The sequence below is a fragment of the Macrotis lagotis genome, chromosome X (assembly GCF_037893015.1).
Source record: "Macrotis lagotis isolate mMagLag1 chromosome X, bilby.v1.9.chrom.fasta, whole genome shotgun sequence".
Taxonomy (NCBI): Eukaryota; Metazoa; Chordata; class Mammalia; order Peramelemorphia; family Peramelidae; genus Macrotis; species Macrotis lagotis.
In genome coordinates this window covers 325,562,630-325,581,843 of record NC_133666.1, presented here as the reverse complement: position 1 = coordinate 325,581,843, position 19,214 = coordinate 325,562,630, and the positions used below count along the sequence as shown (strand labels likewise).

The 19,214-nt window shown below is 38.9% G+C and overlaps 1 protein-coding gene across 42 annotated transcripts in view; it reads right to left on the bottom strand.

The window, feature by feature from the left end:
- CELF4 (CUGBP Elav-like family member 4) overlaps window positions 1-19,214 on the bottom strand; it is a 555,840-nt gene that overhangs the window by 81,672 nt on the left and 454,954 nt on the right. Inside the window, exon 4 of one of the 42 annotated variants that reach the window (XM_074203826.1) lies at window positions 7,408-7,518. The exons of the other annotated variants lie outside the window; for them this stretch is intronic. Coding sequence (XP_074059927.1) covers window positions 7,408-7,518 — 111 coding nt within the window. The remainder of the gene's footprint in view (window positions 1-7,407; window positions 7,519-19,214) is intronic. 42 annotated transcript variants of the gene reach the window in all.

Here is a 19,214-nt window from a genome sequence, read left to right as displayed (position 1 = left end):
ACTTGGTCCCTTGGTACTCTCAACACTTGATTCCTTAGTTCTGAAAATAGGAGGGGGCAGTTCTTCTTAGCTTAGATGTCAATCATTTTTGAACAGTATTTATGTCCCTTTCCCTCTTCTTTCTCCTGTCATCTTGGGGAACCAAGGGATGAACCAAGAGCCCCTGTAATATATATCATTTCACTTGAAGAGGTTCTATTTCATAATAACTGCTTTAATATAACTCATACATATTTGTATGTGTTTCTCTGTATGTATGTATTTGCCAGTCCTTATTCCAATATTTTGAGTTGGGGTACAGAAATCCAAATTTTATTCTCAGATACCACCTTGTCACCAGTCATTTACTTCCCCAATCTGCCTTTCTCTTATGAATCATCAAGCTTCAATTGGCTGTTATGATTAAAACCACCACCTGGATGCTCAAGGTCTTTAGCTTTTTGTTCAGAACCTCATAATCCTTCCCAATGGTTTCTATGTTCTTTCTGGCAATATTTTCTTCTGATATGAATCATAAGAAGTGGGGAGCGGTCATCAGTTTTGACAGTTCTTCAGGGTCTCTCCATTAGGTCAAGAATATATGCCTCCATGAAGAGAGCAGATGTCTCTATTCTTTTTATCAAGTTAACAATCATCTGCCTCAGTACCTGCCATCAGAGAACTTCCAACTACTTTTACTCTTTGTCTTCTTTCTCTCACCATTATTGTATGAAATTCCACATGACTCTGGACACTATCTTTAAACTGATACAGACTGAGATTACATTCCATTATTTTCTTTCTCTCTTTCTTCTGCTCTCTCTCTCCCTCCCTCCCTCCCTCCCTCCTTCCTTCCTTCCTTCCTTCCTTCCTTTTTCTTTCTCTTTCTCTCTCTCTCTCTCTATAGATATATAATGTGAAAATATTGTTCATGAGTAAAGGTTAAAAGGGATCCAACTTAGAGATTATATAGAAATTTCATTTGTATAAATATTTAATACTTTGTTTGAAAAAAAGAATCAGACAATTCTAGACATAGAGAATGCCCAGAAACATCACAAAAATAGACATTGATTATTTTCTAACAGATTGGTACAAATAAAAAATTATTTTTCCTGAATCATCTTTCTGTGTACTATCAGACTTATCACGCGGACTTATCAGAACAAAAATCAAAATTGAAACCAAATTAGAAGACAAAAAATTATGAGAAGATATATAATGCAATTAAAACAACTCCATATGATATATTTAAACAAGTTATCAATACCAAGAAAAAAGAAATGGACAGAAGAAAGGAGTTTGATACTTCTTATAACAATTTTATGTAGAACTTTAACTTATATAAATCAACTGATAGGAAAACAAAATAGTCTAAAAACTTCCTTAATCAGTAAATATTTGATCTTCTTTCCAAACAGAGAGATATGTTAACTTAGGGTAACACATTTTGGGTATGTGTGTATATATTTATTTATATACACAATTATATGCATGTCTCTCTCTCTCTCTCTCTCTCTCTCTCTATATATATATATATATATATATATATACATGCGAAGATAATATATATAAACATATACATGGGAAAAGTAGCACAAAAATGCCACCATAGAATTATAAGTTCAAAAAATGTAGATGCCCACTTGGCAAGAGAAGGGCTCCAACAAAATGGACAGACCTCCTATGGCAAACTTATTGGAGGACATAAACAAGAGTCATGAAGATGGGCAGGCAAGGATGGGACATGATCTATATCACTGGAAGGAATATTCCTATTGATCCATTTATGGAATTGTAATTGTAAAAAAAAGACTTGCCTATTATTACTTATTCTTATTATTCTAGTATCAATCACCATCTATTAGTATACATGAGAGTATTTTTTCTATGGTAAAATTGCAATGATAGAATTCAGGAAGACTGCTGTCTTGGGGTCATAGGAATTATGAGTCATCAATAAGGACTTGGAGAAGTAGGTGGAGTTGATAATTTGGAGTGGAATAAAGATCATTAGTCATTGGGCTAAGGTTTACCAGGCATCTCTACCCTGCAAATGAAGAGTGATTACTGATGGCGTTCCTCAGACAGGAAAAGGGATCTTAGTGATCTTAGTGGGACTTCTAAGATGACTTTGAAGCTTGGTAATTAGAGAAAAAAATCACACATAAAGACACATAATTCAGATAGACTTCAGAAAATGACAGGGGCTCAACAAGGCCATATAGACATTTCTCTTCACAATGCAAGAAGAAACTGAATTCTCAGTGTACAGCTGCCTTATCTGCTGACTAGTTTATATACTTTAAGCAGGCTATCTCAGACAGAAGGAGAGAAAGAGAGAGAGAGAGAGAGAGAGAGAGAGAGAGAGAGAGAGAGAGAGAGAGAGAATGAATCAGGAACTACTGAGAAACTTTTAGAAAAGTCAAAATTACCAGGAAAAGGAGAAGAACAAGCGAGATAGGCTTCCTTTGGGTTATAGATGAGATAATAATAATGTTTTTCCTTCATTTTTTTTAGGTTTTTTTGGTAAGGCAATGGGGTTAAGTGGCTTGCCCAAGGCCACACAGCTAGGTAATTATTAAGTGTCTGAGGCCGGATTTGAACTCAGGTACTCATGACTCCAAGGCTGGTGGTCTATCCATTGTGCCACCTAGCTGCCCCTGTCCTTCATTTTCAAAGAAGACCATGACATCATGGAGGTGATACCATGACATGAATTGGATTTAAGTGAGGAGTATTGTGCTAAGTTATCAGCCTCACTTTCTCCTCCAGAGCCATCTGGGTCTAGTGGATAGATAGGAATCAGGATGAATGGAGATGACCATGGATGCAAGGCAAACAGGTTTAAGTGACTCGTCCAAGGTCACACAGCTAGTAAGTGACAAGTGAATGATACCAGATTCGAACTCCTGTCCTCCTGACTCCAAGGTCAATGCTCTAACCACTGTGCAATCTCACTGTCCTGTTACAGAGGAGAGGAATATGGATAGAAACATGTCCCATAAACCTAGTCAGTCTTTAGTGATTTTAGAATAAGACATAGGCATTCTATGCTTGTGTAATTAATATGATCTTATTTTTTCTCCTTTAGTAACAAAGAAAGACTCTTTTAATTAAAAAAATGATCTCAACTTCATCTTGGCTGAATTGAGTGCAATAAAAATTCCTACTTCCTTTAAGAGGAATCTGGGAGACCCATCATAATTAGACATGGTAATGGTAACAGGTGTAGCTTCTTCAACATCTAGAACTAAGCTAGGTTACCTGAAGGCTATTAGAGAGGCAGGAATTTAGGATCAGGAGAGGCAGATATTGTAGACTGTGATTATAGATGTCAGGGTTTCCCCCTTGCAGAACTTATGAGCAGCCTTCTGAATTTATCCCTGTTAAATTTCATTGTGCTGGTTTAAGACCAGTGTTCCATCCTGTTGAGAGCATTTTGAATCTTGATCCTATCATCTATCATATTAGCCATTCCTCCTAGCTTCATGTCTTCTGCAAATTCGATAAGCATGTTTTCTATGTCTTTATCCAAGGCACTGATAGGAATACTGAAAAGACAGGGCTAAGAATAGGCCCTGTGGTATTGCAACTATGGAGTTTTCTCTGGGTCAATAGTGATATATTCATTATCACTCTTTGGGTTTAATTCAGAATCTACCTAAATTGAACCCTGTATCTCTTTATCTTGTCTTTAAAATATTACAATATTCTTTGTCAAATCCAGATAAATTCAATCTATGGCAAATACCTGATTTATTCATCTAATAATCTTGTAATTAAAAAAAAGAATGAAATTTCTTTGAAATGCTTTGTTTTTAGTGGACATATCCTTGTTTTTAGTGAACATGTCCTGGAACATGACCTTTCTCTTTCTGAATGTTCACAAATCATCTGTTTAGTTCCTTGTTCTAGAATTTTGCAGGCAATTGAAATCCAGCTGACTGACTTACAGTTTTTGACATCTATTATTGTTCTGTTTCCTTTGGTCCATTGCTTAGTTTTCTTATTTGGCAAAGATGATCAACAATGGCTCTGTGATCTTATCTGCCTACCTGGTGGTATATCAGCCAGAGTTGGAAGGAATATAAGAAGTTACCTTGTTCAGCCCCTTTATTTTACATATGAAATAACTGGGACATGAAAAGATTAAGTAACTTGCTTCAAATCTCTAGCTAGTTACTGGCAAAACCATCACCAGAATCTAAGTCTCCTGATTATCAGTTCCAGTTCTTTCCATTTCATCATCACTCTGTCTCATTCAGCACCATGGGCAATAATTTGCCTTGGTATGGATAGTTTGATATTTAAATATTAAAGTAATTAGATGCTCCCTTATCTTTCCATCTATCTTGAGTTTTAATTCTCTTTCTAAGGGTGTTTCACCTACTGTTTCTAGTTTGAACATCTATCTCCCTGACCAAGAAGATAGAAGAAAAGGGGTCAAGTAATTCTTTTTGTTTTATTATTGGTTAGCATTACACATTTGCCTCAGTCAATGGGCTTTCCCTTTCTTGTTCATCAGCTTGCTCTGCTTAGATAAATATGTATGCTTTGTCATGTATGTATATGTGTGCCTGCTTTATTTTCCTTATCATGTTTCACATGTGCCATTTCATTCTGGGTTTCTTGATTGTTCTTATATGCTTGTATCATTCCTGTGTATTCTTTCATATAACTTTTATTTTTCATGCCTTTTCAAAAACATCATTTAAGACTCTTTGTACACCTACATAATCTTCATTGGATGCTTCTACCTTCTTTTTTAGAGTCTCTCATTGGTCTTATTTCACATTCTTCTATACTTTTCTCCTTCATACCCTCAATATTCCAGGTAAACTAGACTGCTAACTTTTCTCCTAATTTCATGATGTATTTTCTAACTTCCATGATTTTGACAAGCAGTTCCCCATACTGGGCACTCATTCTTTTCTATCACTCTGGAAGTTGGAATGTTGGCATTTGAGGTAAGGTTCAGATCAGATGCCATCAGAAGGTCATCCCAAATAACTTTCTGTTTAATATAGTCTATACAATTGCATATTAACACAAAAGTTAGAGGCAGAAGTGAAATTACTAGTAATTAGTCCTACTATTACTATATATAGAGAGTTTTTAGTTGAGATACTTGAAGAGAAAGTATAGTGACCACTACTGATAAATGATCTGTAAGGCTAACCTTATTACCCTTAGGCTGATCTTGCTATTAGGAGAGAGCAGATCAGTTTCAAATAAATTCCTAGGGCATTTTCTAGATATCTCATAAAGATTCCTTTATTGCGGGTGTTTTACTTTGTATCATAGTCAATGACCTGACATGTGAAAAGGCAGACTAGAAGGTAATTATATTATCTCTTGGGGGAAAGGGAGGAAAAAGAGGCTTATTGTCTGCCCCTAGCCCAAGGACTGGGTTCATTAACCATGAAGGGCTAATGTGTGATGACAAAACAAGTCAAAAACAACCAATGTTGCATATCTAATATTTTGATTGCCTGAAATTCTTCCCTGTCATCATAGGTTATGTTTGGGAAAAAAAAAGTTGTAACATTTGTGTAATTTTTTTTCACTTATGAGTTTTATTCCTCCTGGAGAGCAAGGATTATAAATCTTAATTTTTGTGACCTTTAACATGTAAAGCACTTAATGTTTTCTGCACCTCTTCTAGTTTGAGATCTATGTATGATTCTAAGACTCAAATTGATTTGAGCCCATTTCCCTAGTCATAAATCCCTGTCTTGCCTCTGAACTTGATTTTCCAGGATTCATTCAAAAAAAGCATTCATTAAGTACCTAATCTATTACAGATGAGAGGCAGCATAGCCTAATGAACTGGGGTTAGCTTCAGAACCCCTCAAATTACTGGCATTTGAGTTGTGCATCTGATTCATACTAGCTATGTGACCTTGAGCAAGTAGCTTAACTTTGTAGTGCCCAAGGTTATCACTAAGATTATAATGACAGAGTAGGTACTGACTGCCCTGACAGAGGGAATTTCTTTATCCAGAGTATCGTATACTGATGAAAACAGAAGTCCAGCGCTCAAAACGTGTCAATTACTGTGCTGGATCCTAGGGATACACAAACAGAAAATCAAACAAATTCTGACCCTCAAGGAGTTTACATTTTATTGCTAAAAGTTTTTTTCCTAAAATTTAGGGAATGTGTCTTATTACATATGGTATATGTTTTTGCTTTTGTGAGCCCTAAAATAGCATGATCCCAATCTCCATAAGTTTCGAAGATTTCCATATTACTAATGGCTTTCTTTAGAGATGGAATTGTTAGTAAGACAAGCCAAAAATTTACCACCTATACTTGTTTCAGTCTAATGAAACTTCTAGCAGATGTCAGAGAGTTGAAACCCTCCAACATTAATGTGGCTGCCTGTGTACTAAATTTATAATCTTTGTTGGAAAAGAGACAACCTGGCATCATGGCTAAAGTTTGACCTTGGAAGCAATAAGACCTGGATCAAGTCCTGCCACTGAAACATACTATGTGATTGTGAGCAAATTAGAACCTCTCAGAACATGAGGCAATTGAAAGTGACAGAGAAGCTGCTAGCCTGTTCCATACCAAGGGAACTCTTTTATAAGAAAGCATTTTCAAATGTCTCTTTTTGTCTTGGTAGTATATTCCCACAATGATATCCTTTCTCCTTTCCCTCTCTTTTTATCCCAGTCCAAATTTTCTAACCATGCTCCCTTTTGATTGTTGGATTTCCATGCCTTCTTGAGATGCCATGCTATTCCTACCCACCTCAAATATGATCAGATCTGTTGCTTTTGGAATAAGGTATCTCTCCATTATGCCATTGTCATTCTCCATTTACCAAGTCTCATGAACTCATACTTACCATGTTAACATTTTTATTGACTTTGTAACACATACTCTGTGCCTTGGTATATAGACATTTTAGAACATGAACATGATTTCCAAACTAGCTTGTTAAATTTTTCCAAGAAGTACTGAGCACCACTTCTGCTATACTGCTTCTTTCTATATCACACATGCTTTCTGCATAATATCCAATTTCATAGTTTTGTCTGGACCTTTTTCTTCCTCCCACTCAAATTTCTACTAAATGTTTGTTTGGTAGATCTTAGAGCTGTATACCAGTTACATTTCCCCCAGTCCTCATGAGGTGCTCTTTGCCTCTTACCAGGTAGGCAGCATGGTGTAATAGAAAGAACATTGGTTTCAGAGTTAGGAGCCCTGGATTTGAGTCCCAGCTCTGAAACTTATTGGCTGTGTGACCCTGAGCAAATCAGTTATCCTTTTTGAGCCTCAGTTTCCTCATCTGTAAATAGGGAAATTCATATGTGCTGTTGGGAGGAAAGTGCTTTGCAAACCTTCAAACACTATAAATGTGAGCTATTATTATTATTATTATTATTATTATTATTGTTATTGCCAGGAGCTCACCTTTCTGGTTTCCATGGCAATGATCCAGAAAAACAAATCCTGTTCTTTGACACCATCTATATAGCCAGCTATTTACTTCCCTCGTCCTCCTTTCACGTCCATAGTCATGACCTTCAAATGAAAGAAGAGATGAGTCACAGAATCTTAGAACTGGAAGGGACCTTAGAGATCAACTAGTTCAACCCCCTCATTTGACAGATGAGGAAGTTGAGGCCCAGAGACAGGAAGTGAATTGCCCAAAGCCACTAAACATGTGGCAGGTCAAGGACTTGAACCCACATCTTGTAACTCCAGCTCGAGTAGTCTTTCCACTACACCATAAAATATTTGCTCTCTCCAGGCCATTCTTCATATTGCTGTGTCCCCCAGACTTGTCATTAGCTAATCGAGACTTCAAAGTAACTAGAGATACAGTTCAAATTTATTTATTTTCTTTTTCTTCATTTGTTTGCATGTGCATCCACAGAAGTGAATAGTGATGGGGAATTTTCTCCATCACCTCATGGATACATTGTCTAGGAAGACAGCACACATCCTGATTAGCATGTCAGGTTTACATACCTGTGTGTGCCCTTCTGTGGGGAATCAGCAATTACAGGAATACATCTCTTCTTTGTGAGTGAGGTCACAGGATTCCACCCACTTACCGGTGCCTGTGAATCCTCTTGAGGGTTTTAAGAAGTTTCTTCTTCAGAATGTCTAGAATCGCCCCCTCCAAAAGGAGATTGGACGCACTGTTTTTTCTCTTTCACATTCCCATCCCCTGAATCTTTTTTGTTTCCCACCCGAAGTCTTTCTGATAACAACCTGTTTGACAAATCAGGTTTATCAGAGATAGAGAGGTGGCTTTCACACACATTCACTTTCCCTCTCATCCAAGAGACTTTGGATTTGCATATTTTATTAGTGACTGTCTCTGGCAGGAACAAAAACATAGCCCCTACCCCTGCAGGTTACTATGCCACTGTTTTCTGGTCTTCCACATTCTTTCCTGTCTAAATGAACCAGTCACCCTGCTTAGCCACCCCCTCTCCCACCCCCACCTACCTGTTTTCTGCTTCTGTTCATGCAGCTCCTGGGTTGATGACTCTCTGGAAAAGCATTGCTTTGCAACCTGCTTAACCCCACTCCTCTAGCTGGTAACTTGCTAACTCATTGAATGTTAGAAATTACCAAGTTTTTAACAACTCCCTCTTAGTGGACACACACACAGAGCCCAAGAAAATACTTTTTTTTTCTCACACACTCAGCCCAAAGGCATAAACAGTATTAACATTTTCATTTTTTTCAAACTATTCACATTTTGGGGGTAGACTCTGGGGCGGGGCTATTCTAGTTTATGTCATTAGTTTAATTCTCTGTACTGTATGGTATAAATATATTATATATAGCATATGTGCTCCATGAATGAAATGTGGCATATATATATATACACTTCGTATACTATATATGGAGATTGTGCATGTAAATGTATAAATACACATACATACACACAATATAGTATATTCCATATACTATAGATATAGGACTGCTTCTCCTTAGGCTCTTTTGCTGTTTCCTCATCCTTATTTGACCTCCCAAATGTTGGTGTTAATCCAGTCTATGTCCTCAGGTTTCTTCCTCCTTTTTCTCTCCCCTCCCTTCCTTGATGATCTCATCCACTCCCATGACTTTAATTATCATCTCTATGTAGATGGTTCCCAAATCTATACATCCATCTACAATATCTCCTAAGAGCCTCAGTCCTACATCATTAACTGTCTGCTGTTCACGTCCTCTTAGATCTCTCCTTGGATATCTTAAAATGAATTCATCATTTTTTTCTAATCAATTTGCCCCTCTTTCCAGATTTCCTGTTTGGGTTGGTATACTATTATTTGCCCACATAGCATTCTATCCATTGCACCACCTATCTCACGGATAGAATGCTAGGGCTAGAGTCAGGAAACCTTGAGTTCAAATCTGGCCTCATATACTTAACTAGCTGTGTCACCCTTGTAAAGTCACTAAACTTCTTCCTGCCTCAGTTTTCTCAACCATAAAATGAGTGTTATAAAAGCTGCACCTATCTCACAGGATTGTTTTAAGGATCAAATGAAGTAATATATTTGTGAAGCTCTTAGTACATTGTTTGGCCATTGTAGGCACTTAACATTTGTTTATTCCTTACTCACTTCCATTTAACCAGGCTTGAAACTTTGTAGTTCTGATGAATTCTTCCAACTCCTTTGTCTCATACATTCAATTAAGTGCCAAATTCTGTTAATTCTTCCTCCACAATGTTTTCCATCTCTTGTTTACCTCTTTTCTTGACAGTCTCTGTATCTAGAACCCCATCTTCTTTTTTTCACCAACCTCTCTATTGTCCAGTGTATACCCTGCCCTATTCAGTTCTGGAATCATAACCAAATCAGTACTGCTAGTGTTACTGGAAAGGGTCTGTCCATCTACTTCCATATGATTCCACTTATCACTTCTGTAATTTTTCACATTAAAATACTGGTTCTATATATTAAAATACTGCCTGTATATGTTTTGTCCATGTGTGTGTGTGTGTGTGTGTGTGTGTGTGTGTGTATGTTGTCCTCTTAGACTGTAAACTCCTTGAGGACAGACTATTTCTACTTTTGTATTTGAAACCTCCTCTACCACCCTAAACTTAGCATTGTGCTTGGTATGTATATTAAGTGCTAAATACATACCTTTTCACTCATTCATATCTCTAGAATAATTCATGCTCTCATCACCTCTTGCCTGGACTGTGATCAGAGCTTCCTAACTGATCTCAATGCCTTGGTTTCTTCTCTTTCAGTCTGTTCTTCACACTGCTACAAAAATAATCCCTGTCATTTACCGATCTGACAATGCCACTCCCTTGCTAAATAAACCAAGACAAAGCCCATCACTGTCTCCCTGCTGCCTGTAGGATAAAATACAAACGCAGCCTGGCACTTGAAGTCCTTCCAAACCTGGCTCCAGCCTACCTTTCTGCCTCATTTCATGTTGTTTTCCTTCATGCAGCCTTTGCTACAGACAAGCTGGACTCTCTGCTATTACCTTGCCCTTTCCCACCACTGTCATTCATCCAGGTCACCCTCAAGGACTTAGAAAGTATTTCTTCTTCATCTCTTATTTGTTGGAATCCTTATCCTTCAAGGTTCTGTTCAGGTTCCACCTTCTCCATAAAACCTTCCTTGATCCAGTTAAAAGGGATTTCTCCTCACCCCATCACCAATTTTCCTTAAGAATTTTGTCTGGATCTCTGTCTTTGTCTCTATTAATCCTACTTTATATTGTACTTATTTGTTCATATATTTTATGCCCCTCTCTTACTAAGTAGACTGCAGTCTTTGAGGGCAGGGGCTGTGGTTTTTCATCTTTCTGTATCCGTCATTTTCTTCAATGAGCCTTGTACATTTATAGGTTCTTAAAATATGTATGAGTATGTTTATGTATATATATGTGTGTATATATACATATATATGTATATATACGCATTCACATATATATTTACTGAATTGAATTGACTAGTGCCATGGAAACTGGTTTGGGAATTCTGTTTCTTCTTTCCAGTGCTAACACTGGGCAAGTCACTTAATTTCTCTGAGCCTCAGTTTTTCCTCTAAGATGGGATAATTATTCCCCTTCTACCCATCTAATAGTGTGAATATGAAAGAGTTTTGTGAAGCATGAGATATAATAATGACAATTATAATAAACATGTTATAATGCCCCAACTTGTCTTCCTTTTCAATGTGAACTTTCCACTTTAGCCAGGTTGGTTACTAGTATATGCTCATTTCTGCCTCTTTGTCTTTATTCATTTCATTCTCCCTCCTCCAGTTCTTATTTTCTCTTTAGTTATGATGTAGCAGAGAGACCAATAGGTTGTGCATCAAAATACCTATGTTTTGATCCCAGTTTGGCCTTTAACTAACTTGAGGAAGTCACTTAAAGTGTCTGGGCCTAAGTTTCCTCATTGATAAAATGAGAGGGTTGGACCAGATAAAGGTTCTGTTCAGTTCTGAAATTCTACAATCCAAATCCTGGTTTTCATTAAGGTTCCATCTGAAGTGCACCTTCTTCAGATTATACTGTACTCTCTCTTTTTTTGATCCCTCACAATATCCTGTGATCCATACAACTTTCTTAATCAAATACTATCCTACATTTATCTCAAGTTGTTTTGGAGATATTAGTCTTATCTCAACTAGACTGGGAGCTCCTTAATAGGCAGAGATGATAATTTTTCTTTTTCCCCTCTTCTCTCTAGTCCAGACTAGCACAGACTGAATACATGGCAAGTGCCGGGTGAATGATAATGAGTGAGCTGACTGAATGAAGAGAGGACAGTAGAGGGACTGCTCAAACCAGAGGATGTCCTCTGAGGTACCTTTAGATCTAGATCTGGAAAAGACACAAGCAATTATCTAGTTTAAACAGCAAAGGTTAAAATTTTTTTCCAAGGTTACAGACATATAGCTGGGATTTGAACTCAAGTCCTCTGTGTAATGTCCTATTTACTATTTAAAATCCCTTTGATGATCTATCCATTTTGTTGTAGATGGGATTCTTGGTCAAGTGTAGACTGAGACTCTGAGATCTCCTAGAACTCAGATTCAATGAGGGAGAAGACCTGAGGCTGAACTGACCCACTGCATGATCATGAATTCAGCTATCCTTCTCCATTTTTCCTGATAGCCTGATATGTCTTTCTTGGACAGGATCAAGGATTCAGGAGCTCACCATGAACAATTTGTTCCACTGGGCATTAACCTGAGATCAGAATCAGTGAATGAGAAAGCAACAGGAAGAGGAAATTGAGATAGGAGAGAGAAATGGGCAACTCCAAAGAAGATAAAGACAAAGGGGGTGGAGATTGGGAATTCAAAATATTCCTTTCTCTCCTTCATATAAATAAGTTAGCCACTAAAATGAAATGAATACCTTGAAGTAGGTCCCTTGAAACATCAGAGATTTAGAACTGCAAGTAATGGTAGAGGTCAATCCTCTCATCTTACAGTAGAGGAGGTAACAGAGGCCCTGGGAGGCTAAGTGACTTTCTAGGGTCACACAGGTAGTAAGCAAGAGACAGCTAAGATTTTAGTCCAGGTCTCCCTGATTCCAGGGTCAGAGCTGTATACTTCTCCCCTCCATTCTATCAAGGTACCTTGAATGTTCCTTTACTACTTCATTTTTTAGCTGTATTCATTGTCCTTTAGGCTCCTTTCTTAAAATGTAAATTCCTCTGGGAAGGGTACCATTAAGATATTATCAGCCTTGAATATTTAAGTAGAATTCATTTACCAGGTTGTTTTTTTTCAATGCCAGCTAAGTGAGAGCTGTGCCCAGAGTGAATGGGAATTTTGATGATGAAGGGGAAGAGGAAAAAGTAATTCTAGATCCTTGAATTTTACTTGGGGAGAACAGCTTGGGTAGAGTCTCATTGGGGTTTCTGAGCAGCTGTGGGACTGGAACAAAAAACCTCTCAATTTTTTCTGGGTTAATCCTAAGCTCGAAGTATAAAATTCCCAGAAATTCTAATTAGAAAAATGAAAAGCAGAAAAAAATTTCTTTAAAAATGCAATTGTGGGTAAAATTGAAATATGTGAGATATTTATTTTTATCACTTTTCACAGATCTAGTTACTTAGCTAGCTTATGAACATAATATGTATTACATAACTTGATTTGCACATAAAATAACTGAGTTTGGTATATTTGGAGATGTGAAAGCCTGGGAAAAAATGGAAAAATTCAATGAAAAAGTAGGGTTCCCCCCTTCCCCGCTCTTTTCTTGGGGAAAACATCCCTAGGAAAAAAATTATCTCAGATCTTCCTTCCTTCCAGTCTCTCTTACTCTTGAGATTTTAATCTGCAATAGAACACTAGATTTTTTTCTCTTTGGAATCTTAGCTTCTGGAGGTGAGGCCCTGCAAAGAGTATATATCAGGCATCATGTGGTAGAAAAGACTCCAACTTTGAAGTCAGAGGATCATAGATTTTAGAAGTAAGAAGGCTTCTTAGAGGTCATTTGGATCCAGTCCCTTCATTTTATAGGTGAGGAGCCTGAAGGACAGAGAAGTTTAGTGTCTTACTCAGGTTATGCAGCTAGTAAGGCCTAAAGAGATTTGAATCCTGGGCAAGTCACTATCACCCCAAGTCCTGGGCATTATTCTGTGTCTAGCTCAGCCCCATACTGCCTCTAAACCTCTCTAGCTTTAGTTCCTAAACCTGTAAAATGAGGGGTTTGACTTTATGACATCTGTGGTTGTTCCTAGCTCTAAATCTATATGCTTATAACCCTACCATGCAAACTTGTCTACCCAGAACTGGAATCTGCATATAATGATGCATACCATAGGCTATGTGGAAATCATTAGGGAGCTGGAGGTATAATACAGCATAGATAGAATTCTGGGCCTGGGCTAGAAACCCTTGAGTTCAAATCTAGCCTCAGATGCTTAACTAGCTGTGTGACCCTGGGCAAGTCACTTAACTTTTGTAAACCTCAGTTTTCTCAGCTGCAAAATGAGCATAATAAATAGTACTTATCTTACAGGGTTGTTGCAGGATCAAATGAAGTAATATTTGTATGTACTTGGAACATAATAGGTACTATATAAATGATTATTCTTTTCTTTTTCCTTCTTCTCCTATTGTCCCTGAATTCAGATTCCTTGCTAACATCAAGAGCATCATCCACTTCCTATGTACCTTTCTGTGTGCTGGGGTTGAGGTGTGGATCAATGGAATCAGTGGATCTTTTGTTTATAACTGGGTTAATAAACCAATGAGGTACAGGCCATACAAGGATTATGTCCAAGGTGCAAGGGCAAGAGCCAGAATTAGACACCACAGTCCTTGAGAAGTAAGATAGATGTTGAACTCATAAGTAAGTGCAGTGTTTTCACTGAGGAATTGAAAGATCTGGGTTTTAGATTTAGCTAGCCTGTGAACTAGCTAGATATGTGACTTTTTTGCTCTCTGGGCCCCGGTCTCCTCCTCTGTGACATAAGGTTGGATTAGGTGACTGCTATGGTCCCAAGTCAGGATGAGTCTTCTTGATTCAAAATCCAGTAGATGATGTACCTTTAATAACTACTTGCCTAATATATCTTTCTATACATGAATAGGTCATGTTCAACAATGAGATATTCTATGTTTTGGTGGCATTTCAGAAATTTTGTCCAGTTACACAAAAATTTTTGCCCTCACAATAATTTATTGGAATGGTCTTAGCCAGTGAGGTTTGTTTTGCTAATCCAATTCAATCTAGCAAGCACATATTAAATCCAGAATCCAGTTCTGTTTTGGGTTTGGCTATGAAGAACATAAGAGAAGAAGATGTGATTCTTGCTCCCAGGGAACTCACATTCTAACTGAGGAAGCAGTGTTCACAAACCAAAGCAATTGGAGACTAATTTGCAGAATAATAAAGGGCTGGATGGTATACTTTAGAATATGTGGACCATGAGTGGTGAGAGAATGAAGAGATCAATGAAGATAGGAGTTATCAGGGAAGATTCGTGAAGCAGGTAGGGTTTGAAAGGTGGAGGGTAATTATGTCCAAATTGTCTTGAATTTTAAAGGCTAACACTAATAGAAATTTCAACTTCAGCCTCAATTTCAGTCTTACTCAGTCCCACTGGAGACAATGACATTTGGATTTGTTCTCTGAGTCAGGTTCTACAGACCACCAACATCCCACCAAAACTACCCTATGATTATTTCATGAATGCAAAGCATTCCCCCAACTAGACTGGGTATTCTTTGTGGACAGGATCCAAGTCACCTCTAGCATTCAGAAAAAGGAGATGCACACAGTAGGTGCTCAGGGAAGACTAGCCAGATAAGATTTAAGGCACCTGGGTTTGCTCAACTGGTGGTACCATTTTGTCAAGTTTGACTCTTTGCAACCCCATTTGGGGTTTTCTTGGCAAAGGTACTCGAGTGGTTTGCCATTTTCTTCTTCAGTTCCTTTGACAGGTGAGGAAACTGAGGCAACCAGGGTTAAGTGATTTGCCCAGGGTCATATAGCTAGTAAAATGTCTGAAGCTAGATCTGAACTAAGGAAAAGGAGTATTGCTCTTTATCCACATACCATCTAGCTATGATACAGGACTGATAGATATCTCATTTCCCAGAATTTATTGGTCCTCTTGATAGCTGATGAAGACAGTAAGCAAAGTTGTACTAAGTATCCAAATCTATCTAATCCTCTAATTTTTTGAAAGCCTATCTCAGTTTATTCCTCAGAGTTGAATTTTTGAATTTTTAGTTATATCACCATTCTTTTTTTTTTTTTTTTTAAGGTTTTTGCAAGGCAAATGGAGTTAAGTGGCTTGTCCAAGGCCACACAGCTAGGTTAATTATTAAGTGTCTGAGACCAGATTTGAACCCAGGTACTCCTGACTCCAGGGCTGGTGCTTTATCCACTGTGCCACCTAGCCACCCCTCTCAGTTTATTCCTGACCTTTATCCCTACCTCCCCAAGACTCTGGCCTTGTGGACAATGATCCTCCTTTTTTCCTATTGCATCTTCCTTGCAATCTTAGCCTGATCTTTCCAGGTCCAGTGCCTTGCTATAGCTAAAACTTCTTGGGTCCTGACCTGATCAGTGAGCAAGCCCAGCTTCAATTCAGGGCACTGACAGAGGGCTAAAGAGAGGCCAGCTGTGCTCCACTCAGGAGTCCTACCACATTTAGAAACCCCTCACATATAGGAGTCTATTTTTAATCCATAAGGCGAGTCCATTTTTGGCCCAGGGTTTTCTGATCCAACTTCCCTGACAAGTTAAGATTCTCTCTGGTTCATCTGAGGGGAAAATGAGCTGTCTCACTTTCAAAAAAAAAGGTCTCTTGATTTTTAGTATCTCCTTCTGGGGCTGTCTTCAAATTCCTGTCCAAACCCCTAGGGTTTCCTTTAACCTGTTGCTCAAACACCATTGAATTCTCCTGGGGTGGGGGAGGGAGTTGCAGATACTTAGATTCCATAACCAGTATAAAAGGGGCTTATAAAAAGGATTAAAATATTTAAGCATGTGAACTAGGTGGGTGGAGGCAATCCTGCAAACCTTTCTGTGATTTTACCACCAAGCTATACACAAGGGCAATTCAGCTTCTAATCCAGTATGATGCAGTCCTTCTTTACTAATCCCATTCTTACTATCCTTTCTAGGATGTTTTTTGGACACACACACACACACACACACACACACACACACACACACACACACACATACAGACATACCTGTGAAAACACTTATATGATGACATCTATATTACTCATGAACAGGAAACAGAGCACCCTCCACCCCCATCTTTCCCTACCCACCTTGCCTCAGTCAACATTCTATGGGGTGTCCTCAGTATACAGAATCCCCATGAACAAAATAGAAAATATCCTCACAAAATTATCTGTAACAGACTACTCAGATCAACTTGCAACGGCTGACCTCTTGGTCAGAGGGAAGAGCCTTGTGCTTCTATTCCAGGCCAGATAATATTACTAACAATAACTTTTAAATGTATACAAGGTTTGCAAAGGTCGTTTCTTATATTATCTAATTTTATTATCACATTAACCTTGTGAAGTAGATGAGGATTGCACAGCTAGGAAGTGTCTGAGGTAGAATTTGAACTTGGGTCTTCCTGACTCCAAGTTTGGCACTTTTCCCCCCTGCCACTTAGAATGGAAAGTCAGATTGTAGATCATCTATCTGAGAGTTAGAAGGGACTTTTAGACACCACCTCAGTTCCCTATTTTGAGTCTTGTCTTCCCACTTTGATTTCCTGCTCTGAGGTGTTGCTGTCCAGATTAGGAAGCAGCTCAGCTGGTCCATGTTTACTTTGACTCCCCAGGTGCTCTGTTTAAGTATTCCCTCTCCTCTCTTCTTCTTCTCCCCCCCACACTTTCCAGTTTTGGAACAATAATAAAGACAATTATTGTCATTGTTACTGCAAATCTACATCCGTCTGGTTCCATTTCACCAACTTTGTAAACTTCCAAACTAACATACTTCATCCATTGCCAGAACTTCCAAATATATTAACTTGCAAATTCTCTGAGGGTAGAAAGCACATATCCCTAAGCTTATTGAAATTCTTGATACATATCTGGGGAAGGGGATAAGAATTTACATAACACCGACTTTGTCCCAGTAATTACTTTTTCTTTCTTTTTTTTTTTTAATACCAAATATTATCCTCTTTGATTCTCACAACAACCCCGGGAAGTTAAGAGTCCACTGTTTCCCCTATTTTATACTTGAAAAAACTGAGGCAACAGAGGCAAAGTGACTTGCCCCATCACACAGCTGGTAAGTGTTAGATTTGAACTTGGGACTTCCTTACCATAGACCCAAAACGTTTTCCACTGTGCCACCAACTTTCTCCAGTGAATGCTTTTTGTACACACACACACACACACACACACACACACACATACACACACTTATTCATTTTTTTCATTCATTCAATCATTCATTTTTTCCTGGACTTGTCTAACCCCATCATTCTTGTTTTACAAGTGAGGAAACTGAGGCCCAGAGAGGTGGTGACTTGGCAAAGGTAGTGCAAGAAGGAAGTAGTAGAGCCAAGACTCAAACCCGGTTCTTCTGACTCTAAATTCAGTGTTTTCTCTACCCCATTCTCATGCCCTTTTCAGGGTGTTTCTGGAAGGCTCTCTGAGTTCTCTGTCAGATGGCAAGGACAGAGGCCTCCTTCCTAGCCTATCAGAGACAGAGCACATTGGGCACCTGGCTGGGCAGGACAGCCTCCACAGTCAGCTCTTCTATCAAGAGCCCAGGCGATTGAAGCCACCATCTGGAAAATCCGGCAGGGGGCGTGCTTTGCCTACTTAGTCACTTCTGGAAACACCCGAGGGCCCTTTTTATTAGTCCTGCAGAAGAAGCCCCAAGAAGAGAGGCACATAGCTTTTGAGTTGGGAGGGGCTTTAGAGGTCATCTGGAAAAATAAAATCTAGATTGTTTGAACAACTCGGCCAACATCACGCAAGAAGTTGGTGGCAGTGCTAGCTAGGACTTGAATCTAGGTGACAGAAGCATAGTTTAGAAGTGGGAGGGACCAAAGAAACCACCTAATTCAATCTTCAAATAAGGAAACTGAGGCAAGGCACATATCTGGGGAAGTCACCCATGCTAGAGATTCATCCAGGGTCACACAGCTGCTAAATGTCCAAGGCAGGATTTGAACTTGGGTCTTCTTACTCCAGGTCTGTTATTCTTTCCACTATAACCATTCTGTCCTTAGTGATCTGATGTCAAATCCAGTGCTCTTCCCAAAGGACTCTGGTACAAAACTATTTCAGCCAGAAGGATTCTAAGGTACCCTCCCCCCCACTCCTAGACATGGAAGGAAGCTTGTCCACCACTCACATTTTACAGATGGGGACATGAAGTCTCCTCAGGGGGAAAGGCACACAGCTAATTAGTCGCGGGGCCTAGATGAGAGAGAGCAGGTATCTGGCCTCTTAGGCTTTAAGGCATTTTCTTGACAAGTCCTGCTCACCTGTTGGCTGGATATGGGAGCCCTTGTCTTTTCCCTAAGCGCTCTTTGGAGAGTTGCTGTGGCCCTTGTCCAGAGTTTGGTTTAACTTGCTTAGGAGTGCCTTCTTTCTCAGGGAGGTCATCCCTGGAGATGTTCAGGAGCCCTCTGAGCCCTGCCCTCTCCTCAGCCCTGGCTCCTGAGGGTGAGTGCCACCAGAGGCATCAGGCATCCTTTGCTTTGCTGCTGTACATGGCGAGCTGCTTGGTCCTATACCCATCCATCTGGTGCAGCAGGACTG